This window comes from Urocampus carinirostris, chromosome 4 (assembly GCF_059441175.1).
Source record: "Urocampus carinirostris isolate Australia breed hairy pipefish chromosome 4, RoL_Ucar_1.0, whole genome shotgun sequence".
NCBI lineage: Eukaryota > Metazoa > Chordata > Actinopteri > Syngnathiformes > Syngnathidae > Urocampus > Urocampus carinirostris.
This window is the reverse complement of record NC_142352.1, coordinates 9,437,225-9,449,913: the sequence shown is the minus strand read 5'-3', so window position 1 is coordinate 9,449,913 and position 12,689 is coordinate 9,437,225. Positions and strand designations below refer to the sequence as shown.

The following is a 12,689-nucleotide window of genomic DNA, read 5'->3' as shown; positions in this document are numbered from 1 at the left end:
AAGAGATTGCTTAAACCACAAGGAAGAAAACAAACTACGGAGCTTTAAGGGGTCAGAATGCATTATTTTACTTCTCATTTTTTGCCTGGCGTTTTGAGGTTTCGGGGTACTTGTCGCAGAAAATTATGTGAGCTACTTATAGGTGAGACTCAATTTATGAGCAGGGTTGGGTAGGGTTACTTTAACTTGATTACTTTCAATTACTTTTGGATTACTCCAATACCAAATATGCTAATAAAAGACAAAAGAAACTAAATATGAATAAAATTACTAAATTTTTTTGCAGGCTCGGGGAGTAACGGAATACAACGGCAAAAATGATGTTGGCAGCTGTTTGGATTTATTTTCATTTTGTTTCTGTCGCATTTTATGTTAGTTTTGCCGGAGATCAAAGAGATCAAAGCCAGGAGAGAAAGCTTACCACGTGTTGTGAGTCATCATTTGATTCATATTTAGTTTCTTTTGTCTTTTATTAGCATATTTGATATTGGAGTAATCCAAAAGTAATTGAAAGTAATCCAGTTAAAGTAACCCTACCCAACCCTGTTTATGAGTATGAAAAAAAAATGCATTTTTATGTATTGTAGCTTAATGTTTTTTTTAGCAATTTTCTTTTTTTTTCACTAATAGGAAGCGCTAAATAATACACACTGTCCCTTCATATAAAGATGTCCTTCATGGCAACCCCATCACACTGACCTGGAACTTGCTCTTGGCCACAAAATAGCGCATTTTCTGGATCACTTGGATAGCTCGTCTGTGGGCCCCAGTTAGTCTGTTAAAACAGTTAAAAAAATATTGTGATGAAGGTGGTGATGTTTAGAAAAAAATAAAAATCTGACATTCAAAACACAGGGTTTATAAACAGCCAAATTCAAGCACTTTTTAAGGACTTTCGAGGCCAACTTTCAGATTTTTCCATGACCATTAAAAGAAAACCCTGGTGTGAATAGTATACTTTGTTCTTAAATACTGAGTAAAACACAGGTGTACTTGTTTTTGAGACACATTTTTCCTCATACAGGTGTGTGAATAAATTATGGTAATATCGCTTACATTTTCAGTTGCAGTAAGTTGTTACAATTTACCACTGGGAAACACTACCTTCATTTTCTGCATGGCCCATAATAAATGTCCATAATTGATGCGTAATCCTTGCACTAATACACATTTCACAGTGCCCTGTTTGCGTGTCGTATGCATCTGTCCTCTTGGGCGATGGTGTTTCATTGGACGGTGCCATACAAAATAATGCCAGCAGCAGTTTTTGGAGAGATTGTGGTTGGGCGTCGCCCCAAAAAATACGCAGAAAGGAGATATGGCAAAAAGGGAACGCTCTTTATTGCATTTGGGACACGTTCAAAGTTCCAGACGTTCAACATTGGTCTTTATACTGTTCTCAAAACAAATGAAGATATCTCGTGAAGGTCGTCCGCCCTGGCTTCCCCAGCATATCAGCTTGTGACTTCCTGCAACAACGTCATCCCACGACCTTCACCAGAAGCCTACATACTTATCATTAGTTATTATCCACATTCCACAACAGCCAGCATAGAGCAGTCTTGGTGTCATTCTAAGCAGTCTTTTTGGGAGACATGGCAACAATTTCAAGCATTTACAAACACTTAAAATTCAAACATTTTTAAGGATTTCAGGCCCTTGTACTAAAAATACACTATCTTACTATTTATAATTCAAATGTGAAGAAGATAATTACAGAAAAAATATTCAATATTAATATTTAACTCTTAATGGATTTTGTAAAAATGAAAAATGGCTGTGTTTCATGATTACCGATGTGAATCACCTGTGCCCGCTCCTTTGGCCCACTGTCTCAGACTCTGTCTCAAACCCACTCATCTGTCCCCTTTTGTCAGTCCGTCTGTGAACCTCAGTGTATACTAGGCAAGCCTTTTTCGACCCCGACTCCCACCTGTCCCGTTTCCGCTCCCGTCTGTCTTTGGCTACAAACCGTTTTGATCTTTACCCCGTCTGCTCTCCCGTCCCGACTTACGACCCGTTTTTGATCCCGACCACGTCTGCTCTCCCGTCCTGGCTCATGACCCTTTGCTGACCCCTACCACGTTTTTGCTCTCCTGTCCCGGCTATCAACCTGTTTTTCCGTCTTTGACATCGCCATCGCTCGCTACGGAAGAGCCACTTCCGTGTTCGGATCACAATCCGAGTAGGAGAGCGACTTGCTTTCTGCGCCTAGCGAACACCGGATCGTGGGTGCAGCTAATCCTCTTTCCTTTAATATAACTTAGCGCAAAACGTAACACAATTGGGTCCTGTTTCCGTTCTGGTCCTGACACAGTGCCATTAGAACTGTATGTAAATCAATTTATTTGATATGACTTGATATGACTATTAAAACTGCCGTTACATTCGTACAATAGCCTTGAAGAGATTGTAGCACATTTAGCGACTGTCATTAATATTAACAGTTGATTCCCACTGGGACTGCGAAAACAAATGAATCACAGGGTGGAAAAACGATTTTGCGTCTTTTAAAATTCGCTGGCTTCGTCTGAAAACAATTTAAAATTCCAAACCAGATGAACCAAAAAGAGGATTAGGGCCTGAATGATGTGATTTGTATAACAAGCCGGAATTGAAAATGTATTTATTTACTGTGTATAATTTATTAAGAACAACGCCAATAAATCCTGATTCAACATTTAGGTTTGACAAGGAAATATTGCAAATTGACAATAAATATGAGTGTTTGTGATGTAAATAACAAAAGTGGTGACCACACTTCGATCAGTCCAGGTGATCGATTCATAGTTAGGTCTGAAAAATAGTTGTATGGACACAATTTTCACAATTGGGGCTTTACATGCAACCGCATTAGACTCCAAATGAAATATCTTTTCAGGTTTAAACACTTGGCTAATTTCCCGATAAATCCCTTTAAAAGCTTCCAATTTTCTTTTATCCATAACAAGTTTACAGCCGTACGTTTAGTTATTTAGTAAATGCGTGGATGGTTCTTTCCTCCAACACACCTAACTTAAAGAAAAAACTGGTGACAGGTACAGGTAAGACGCTACTTGCCAAAGCAGTGGCGACGGAATGCCAAATATCTTGACCGGAATTGAAGAACAGACTCTAATTTTTAATTCAAGTGATCAAACAACCACATATGACAGAAAATCAAGAAATTATATAAAAATACACCACATTTTAGGGGTTTGTTGTCAATATTTTGTTACAAATCATTTTTAGGCAATCACTGCCTGAAGTCTGGAACCCATGGACAACGCAAAACACAGAGTTCCCTCCTCCTCTATGCTTTGCCAGACCTTTATAGCGTCAGCCTTGAGTTATTGCTTGTTTGCCGGTCTTTCTGCCTCCAGCCTCGTCTTGAGCAAGTGAAATGCATGCTCGATTGGGTTGAGCTCTCGAGATTGATTTGGCTATTCCAAGACATTCCACTTCTTTACCCTCATAAACTCTGGGTAGCTTTTACTGTATGCTTTGGGTCATTGTCCATCTGCACTGTGAAGTGCCATCCAATTTACGCAGAAAGTATATCCCTGTATACTTTAGAGTTCATCTCGCTTCCTTTATCTGTTGTAATGTCATCAATGAACACAAGTAGCCCAATGCACAAGTATTTCACTGCTTCCACCATGGTTCACAGATTATGTGATAGATAGATCAAACCGTAAGTACCGGTATCATTTTCCGTTCATTTTGCCGGCTGTGATTTTTGGACTGTGTACTTTTAAGCTTTCTCTCCTGGCTTTGATATCTTTGATCTCCGGCAAAACTAACATAAAATGCGACAGAAACAAAATGAAAATAAATCCAAACAGCTTGCCAACATCATTTTTGCTGTTCCATGGATTCCGTTACTCCCCAAGTCTGCACAAAATTTAGTCATTTTATTCATATTTAGTTTATTTTGTCTTTTATTATAATATTTGGTATTGGAGTAATCCAAAAGTAACTGAAAGTAATCAAGTTAAAATAACCCTACCCAACCCTGGTTAATCATATAATTATATTTCATGCTGTGATTATATGTACAGCTTAAACAACAAATCTATGTGACTTTCCAAACATTTTTGGGCCTAACTGCGTCGTCATTAAGTTAATAAATGTGCTGCGATCAGAAACCCTGAAAAACCCTGAAAGAGAAAATTAAAATTCGACATATAATACATTGATTTTTCTCACAAAACATTAACATTAACCTACACCATGTGAAATATTTTAGCAGACGTAATGAGAAAATTGATGGAAGTATCAAAGCTAGTTTATCATACGTTGTAGTCAGCAAAGCAGTGTTTTTTTTTTTCAACAACGCTGCAAGCGATTCTATCTCTGCATCATTACCTCACAATTTAGAATGAAGTCCCGAGGGTCAAAACTCCAGACCTCATTTGTTTCAATTAGTGTGGGCGCTTACATTACAGTGCAGTTACTTAACAGTTATTCCTTCTCATTAGACTCTGGCTTTCATTGTACAAGTGTTTCACTCACCTCGCAAAAGTGTCACTTTTCTTACATAGTGTCGTTTGATAGCAATTAGGGGTGGGTAGACCAATCCAGATATCTATATTATCGATACTAAGAAAGTACTTGGATTGGATCCATACTACTGTCCTAGGATCCGCCAATATCCTTAAAGCGCTGCTTCTATTTATAGATAAAGCGCACTCTGCAACCCTAGGTCTATGCCTGTTTGTGTGATTTACAAGCACACTTTTAGAGCTCTCCCTACCTGGCCTGCTGCTGCATCCAGGGTTGGGTAGGGTTACTTTAACTGGATTACTTTCAACTACTTTTGGATTACTCCAATACAAAATATGCTAATAAAAGACAAATTAACTAAATATGAATAAAATGACTAAATTTTGTGCAGGCTTGGCGAGTAACGGAATACATGGAAGGGCAAAAATGATGTTGGCAAGCTCTTTGGATTCATTTTCATTTTGTTTCTGTCGCATTTTATGTTAGTTTTGCAGGAGATCAAAGAGAGATAAAAGCCAGGAGAGAAAGCTTACCACGTGTTGTGAGTCATCATTTTATTCATATTTCGTTTCTTTTGTCTTTTATTAGCATATTTGCTATTGGAGTAATTCAAAAGTCATTGAAAGTAATCCAGTTAAAGTAACCCTACCTAACCCTGGCTGCATCTTGTTTGTGTGCCAGGCAGAAGTAAGGGCCAAATCTATACGGGCACCCTATTAAGAAGCTAAATTTGACAGAGACATCTGAGAAGCACAACAGAATAGGACAATACCAGGTGTCATTTGTGTGGCAAATCTAAATAAACACACGAAAAAGTTCCCCCTACGGACAGCAACGAGCTGGAACCGAAAATATAAACATGTTACTGTTCCTGAACAAAAACCTGAAAATCCGTTGTCACGATGGCAAACAAAGCCAAAATGGCTTTTTGTCCCTGATTTCTTTGTTTAACTCTTCTGACTTTTGTTAGTTATTAGTTGTTGTAGTAGAAATATTTTCTTGTTTACAGTGCTAAAGGTTTTTAGCTGGTATTGTTTACACTACTCGTAAATTCTGATGCGATGTTCAAAATTGTAATCCTGCAAAGTAATCCTTGTTTTAACCGAATACACCTGTATTTTTTTTTCATGTAACTGTAACGGAATACAATTGCATTTTTTGATATCCTGATTACAGAACCCCTGACTGCGGTTAATGAGTTTGACATGTGCAATAAAGCGAGCATCAGCAACACTAGCTGCTAATGCTACATAAATAACATTTTTTGGGGTGAAATTGTTCGGAATAAGTGCAATCTGTGACTAGAAACAAACTCACTGTGAAACGGACGTGGGCACAGCCATTGCACTCTCTTGCTCTAGGTTTTCTGAAAAACTGTTCCTCTTCAGACCATTGGCGGAATCCACTTCTAGAAGGCCAGGGCTTGTCTCTATAAATATACACAATTTTCACATGCAGTAAACTGAATTTTCATATGATAGGATTGCATTGCTTATTCAGGGATCAGAAAATGTGTTAGGCAGCCTCCAGGGTATGACTCATTTCCAAACATTGCCAGTTTGAAATGGTAATGACTCACACATTTATAGCTAATAAACAGACACTTTCACTTATGTTCCATTTCTAATTAAAGTGTAATTTGGAACATCAAATTTGACATTTAAGAAAAAGAATACTCTAATGGAATCAACGAATAAAGACTGTGACAAGAATGAACTCTGGTGAGTGTCACATCATAATAGCACCAACTACGTTTTTGTTGTAATGCTGAAAATAGTGCTCTCATCTGTAATTGTCTTATCTTTTACCTCTGAATTTCAATGAGTAGCACATTAGGAGCTTCCTTTCATTTGAACCTCTCTGTCCTTTGCTCTAAATTGGACAGAGGGTGTCTTTGAAACGGACAAGGCTGTGTTCTGAGCAACTATTGTTCTTTGAGCAATTTTAAAATGGAGAGAATGGCTGTATTACCTTTGCTCTGAAAAAAAAGAATTAAGAATAACAGGTATGGGAAATAGTTCCCACTCAAGTCTTGAAGCTATTTTTTAAACCTTTTCTCGAAATTTCATTGAAATATTTAATGAATTTGTCCAATGCAGTTTGGCTTTCTATTTTGCAGAGTTCATGGTTTAGAGATCCCTTAACCACCTGGGTCATCGGAGCACCACTAAGGACACAACTCTGGACAGCTGCTGATGGTTCCTGGCTTTTTTTTGGCTTGTGGCAAAGTTGGCAACAGTCCATTCCTTCATGTTGTCAAACCAGCACCCTGAAGAATAATCTTGGCCTGTCCTGAAGAACTTTTGTTGTGACCAACCACTTCTGTTTTCGTCCGTGCACAGTTTATAACACTTGTTCGTAGGGGCCAATATCCCCTCTGTTGTTGTCGTCGCGCAAGTTACATTTGTCATATAGCCACAGTATGTAGCTGATAACGATAAATATCCTGTAACATCACTTCTCCATAGCTTCTATTTTCCTATCAAGGTTTGTTTTGAGAGCCCATGTCTCACAAGCATAGAGGGAGATGGAAACAACTGGGGCTTGAATGAGACTGATCTTTGGTTTCAGTGCTATGTTCTTGTCTCTCCAAATGGGTTTGGGTCTGAAAAGTGTGACTGAGGTTTGAGCTATCCTGGCCAGGATTTCTGGTTCTGATCCCTCTTCTCATATGGCAGCTCCAAGATACTTTAAACTGTTAACAGGTTTACACTATGGGTTGTTGATGGTGATATTTTTTTTTCTGTGCTGATTTCCATCTTATAATGGGTGGATGCTGTGTTCAGGTGATGGACCAGATCTCTAAGTTCCTGTTCTTCTCCTCCCAGTCCTGCCAAATGGTACCTTGTACCTTTATGTTGGTTCAGTGCTTCGGTCTTGATCCTCTCCAGGAAGATGTTAAAAACATTTGTAGAGGAATGATGATGATTCCTGAGTGCAACCAATGTGGCTTGAAGCAAATCAACAAATGCTTGGGGAGTAAACGCCATAGATGTGTTTGTGAAAGTGTGTGGGATGCGTGAGCAAGAAAAAAAAAGAAGGCAAGACTGGAGAGAGGGTGGTGTGACAAACTGTCTTTAAGTCACAAATCAAATAACGTTTGAGAGTGGAGAAAAAAGCAAATATTAATTCATTTTTTACAATTCATTCGATAACTTATGCTTTATATTCCCTAACACTCATTGGTGAAGAAGTGGAGAGTCTGTTTAACCTAACAGAATGCAAATCTTCACGAATTAATTTTAGAGAGTGGAGAAAACTGAGAGTCTTTCAACAAAACACTATACAAGCTCTTTTATGTATGTCTACATATTAGAGTAGGAGTTATTGACACACAGGTGAAAAGTGGAATGCATTCTGAAAATCAGTGATGTGGCACCGAAAAACAGAGTAATAATAAGAAAAAGTCTAATGCCATGTCATTTGTGCCACTGGATGTCGGCATGTAGGCACTTTCAATGCCACTACTAGGGTTCAATTCCCGTTGCATACAGTGTATTGTGTTTTAGGCCAGCGATGATTATCGACATGATCAATCATTGCTCAAATATAGAAATACCCTAAAAACTTGTATGGTAACGGGTACTTATAATTACTGTATGCATTTCCAATTTCGTCCCTACTGGCCATCTACAACTCCTGCCTCATGCGCAAAGCCACCAGGATTGCAGGTGACCCCACCGATCCATGTCACATCATCGGCAATATGCCGCAATCAGAAAAAAGACTGCAGAGTCTCCGTTCCAGAACCAGTAAGCTCAAGGACAGCTTTTTCCATCAGGCTGTAAGGATTCTGAACTCTCTCCCTGCCCTACAAGGGTGAAATATTTGCAAAACTGCTCTGTTTAGATTTCGGCAATACTTTGCACATTTTGTATCCAAAACCGTATATATTTTTACATTTTTAAATGCATACTTGTTTTTTTAAATCATGCTGCTTATGTTTTTTGTTTTGTGTCTTATTTATTGCATTTTTGAATGCCGGAAGAGTAAGTAATTTCATCTGTGTTGTGAGTTGTGCTTATAGCATATTTTAAGATAAAATTAAAATTGAAGTGAATGTAGATTGAAAATAGAGAAAGTAATTACATGACGTACTACGATGACATTCACACGTTGGATTAATCCTGAGTGCACTAAATTCCACAAGAGAAAGTTTGATTTAATTCTACAATGTTCATTTTACCTCTGAAAAGTGATGGGTCCCGGGGACTCGCATGCTCAAAAATCTATGGGTCCCCACAGAGATCTATGGGTCCCCAAAATTTTGTGTGCTCCATGCCCTTACAAACTGTCGTATTTTCCCTTACAAAATACAAAAAAATCTTTTTTTTCCAAACATGTTTATTTATGTAGTTTAACATGTTATATTGTACATGTGTTTCCTTATATCATATATATTGTTAATGAACATTTTGTTGTGAGACACTGAGCTGCTCGACATGAATGAGGTTTATTATAAAAAAAGTTCAAAAATGAAGTCGCTTGGACGTTCACTGTAGAAGGAAAAAATACATGCAAATATAATTAAGTAGAATAATACATTTTCTTATTCAAATTATTAATTCATTTTCTGCATTAAATTATTGTTGGAAATATACTGATTAAAAGGGATTACCACAAACTTGTCTTTTTTCATTTTCTCCTTTTATACTTCCTTTTTTTCTTAACTTCTTTATACAACATAATTATTCGTAATATAATGCATCAAAGCAAGTGAGCCGTTAAAGAACCGGTTCTCTTTAATGAGTTGAGCCGAAAAAGCCGGTTCTCTAAAAAGAAACGGACTTTCACTACACAACTCGAACTGGAGATCGGCGTGCAGACGAAAACTCAAACTGCGAGACCAAAACAACAATGGCGGATCTGCCTCATGAAAAGTTTGGAGTGCGGTAAATCTTTGTTAAAAAATGATAATGACAATTTCGTGTAAAAAAAAATGCGTCTTGGGGACGCACGTTGATTTGACACGATGCGTCCCCAGCAAAAATAATGCGTCTAGGACGCAGGGACGCGGGCAAACGAGAACACTGCCTCTAAAATGGCCTCTCATACACGTACCAAGCACATTAAACAGTACATTGAACAGTACATTGTCATTGCATAGTTACTGCACAATGACGGATGCACAATGAGCCACTGTGCTGTATTATGTGCACTCGTGGCAAACACAAGCTCGGTCCTGTCAAGCATCAGAAGTGTTCAAGCTTTGCTTTGCAGGGATTGTGCTCAGAAGATCAGTGACTATCCAGCGTGTATTATCCCCGTTTGGATACTGTGTCTTTTGTCCTTTGAAAAGCATCCGTTTAAGACTTAACGCGCAGATGGTATTATCATTGCGTTTCACCAAACACAGTGAAACGTCAAATTAAATAAAAACGCAAAAACGAATAGCCGAATCTGATTTTCTTCACAGGTGGGAGGTATGACAGGCAGTTTGAGAAGTAAATTATACTTGCTCACAGACATACAGGGTTGGGTAGGGTTACTTTAACTTCATCTCATCTCATTAGCTGCACCGCTTATCCTCAGTAGGGTCGCGGGGGTGCTGGAGCCCATCCCAGCAATCATCGGTCAGTGGGCAGGGGACACCCTGAACTGGTTGCCAGCCAATCGCAGGGCACACAGAGACAGACAACTCGCTCGCTCATTCACACCTAGGGACAATTTGAAATGGCCAATCCACCTGAAATGCATGTCTTTGGAATGTGGGAGGAAACCGGAGTGCCCAGAGGAAACCCACGCAAGCACGGGGAGAACATACAAACTCCGCACAGGAAGTCCGGTAGCTGGATTTGAACCCACACAGGAGGTTCCCAAGACCTTAGAACTGTGCCGCACACGCGCTAACCACTGCGCCGCCGTGCTGTCCTTACTTTAACTTGATTACTTTCAATTACTTTTGGATTATTCCAATACCAAATATGCTAATAAAAGACAAAATAAACAAAATATGAATAATATTACTAAATTTCGTGCAGGCTTGGGGAGTAACGGAATACATGGAACGGCAAAAGTGATGTTGGTAAGCTGTTTGGATTTATTTTCATTTTGTTTCTGTCGCATTTTATGTTAGTTTTGCCGGAGATCAAAGCCAGGAGAGAAAGCTTACCACGTGTTGTGAGTCATCGTTTTATTCATATTTAGTTTATTTTGTCTTTTATTACCATATTTGGTATTGGAGTAATCCAAAAGTAATTGAAAGTAATCCAGTTAAAGTAACCCTACCCAACCCTGCAGACATAACATCATACTCTCACACATGCACAACTATCCTCTCATCCAGACAGGGTCATACCCATGCACAAACACTACTATACTCTCTCATACATTCTACTCTACTCATATCCTCACTATTATACTCTCCCAGATAACTACCATACTCTCACACATACTACTATATTCTCATATACACTCTAATATACTCTCCCGTATATATTACCATGCTGTTGTACACAACCTCTTACACGGTCACACAGATACTACTATAACCTCTCACATATACTACTTTACTTTCTCACAAGGAGCATCTCTATTTTGACATCGAACTGTATAATTCGTGCACAGTGATCAGGGTCCTTTGGCTTGGTTACCAAAAGCACCTAATCGAAAACAACACTGAGAGGTTGTGGCGATCATTTCACGAGGTGTGAAATCACCCAAAAGTAAGAGCAATTATGTTCGCGTGTGGGAAAAATAAAATGGTGTTTGAAAAGTATAATAGTATGTGTGAGAGTCTATTGTGTGGTAAGTGTGGGAGTATATTTGTGTGAGTGAGATCCTGTAGGAGTAGTAGTGGTGTGTGTGGGAAGAAGGTACTGTAGTATGTATGTGTGGACAGTAGTATGTAAGTGAGTGTAGGGTAATATGTGTGTGAAAGCATAGTAGTGTGTGTGTGAGAGCAGAGTATATTAGGTAGAGAGTATAGTCGTGCCCAGGGATGGGTAGGGTTACTTTAACTGGATTACCTTCAATTACTTTTGGATTACTCCAATACCACATATGCTAATAAAAGACAAAAGAAACTAAATATGAATACAATTACTAAATTTTGTGCAGGCTTGGGGAGTAACGGAATACATAGAATGGCAAAAATGATGTTGGCGAGCTGTTTGGATTTATTTTCATTTTGTTTCTGTAGCATTTTATGTTAGTTTTGCTGGAGATCAAAGAGATCAAGGCCAGAAGAAAAAGCTTACCACGTGTTGTGAGTCATAATTGTATTCATATTTAGTTTCTTTTGTCTTTTATTAGCATATTTGGTATTGGAGTAATCCAAAAGTCATTGAAAGTAATCAAGTTAAAGTAACCCTACCCAACCCTGGTCGTGCCTATGAGAGTGTGAACAAGAGAGTAAAGTCGTGGATGAATTTGACTGTGTTTTTATGAGCACCTAGCGAAAGTACTGGCCCCCCAACATTTTATATACTGCCACATTTCAGACTTCAAACTTAAACCTAAAAAACTGAAAATATTCTCCCAGAATCACGAACATGTGAGACACTATCGTGAAGTAAAACCGAATCATTTCAACATTTCATATTATATTTACAACAACAAAAAACTGAAAAGTACTTGTTGCAAAAATAATGGCTCCCTGTTCTCTCAGTTCAACCCACTGACTCCAGAAAATCCAGGATGATTTCTAATTGATCCAACGTCAACCTAAATGATCAACAGTGACAAACAGAATGCATTAAGTCTCAGCTTAAATGCATCGGCTCTGTCATGAATACAGAAGTCTGTGAAAGCAGACACAGGAGAACGGAAAGCATAATGACGACCAAACAAAACACCAGGAAGGTCCAGGATAAAATTATGGAAACGTTCAAAGCAGGAATGGGATACAAGAAGGGAACCTGAGCTGTTTTTTAGGGATGAATGTTCAAATATTTCTGGTTCAAGATGTGCAAAACTAGGGAGGCACAGTAGCTGGTTGGTTAGCGCGCATCCCCAAGGTGCAGAGATTCAGGGTTCAAGTCAAGCTACCACAGTCTCCTGGAGTTTGCATGTTCTTCCTGCGCCTGTGTGGGTTTACTCCGGGCACTCCCAAAAACATGCATGTCAGCTTAAATGGCTGGTCTATAATTGTCCCTACGTGTGAATGAGCAGGTGAGTTGTCTGTCTCTGTGTGCCCTGCGAATGGGTGGCAACCAGTTCAGAGTGTCCCCTGACCGAGGATGCCTGGGATGAGCTCCAGCAAC

General features: G+C 38.9%; 1 protein-coding gene across 2 annotated transcripts in view; it reads right to left on the bottom strand.

Annotated features, from left to right (window-relative positions):
* Window positions 1–12,689, bottom strand: part of LOC148366796 (potassium voltage-gated channel subfamily KQT member 1-like) — a 50,124-nt gene that overhangs the window by 5,136 nt on the left and 32,299 nt on the right. For both annotated transcript variants that reach the window (XR_015850241.1, XM_088333598.1), the window contains exons 11-12: window positions 5,803–5,914; window positions 700–775 (exon numbers count right to left, since the gene is read on the bottom strand). Coding sequence is in view for 1 of the 2 variants with exons in the window: in XM_088333598.1 (XP_088189724.1) it covers window positions 700–775; window positions 5,803–5,914 (188 nt within the window). In the remaining variant the exon portion in view is untranslated. The remainder of the gene's footprint in view (window positions 1–699; window positions 776–5,802; window positions 5,915–12,689) is intronic.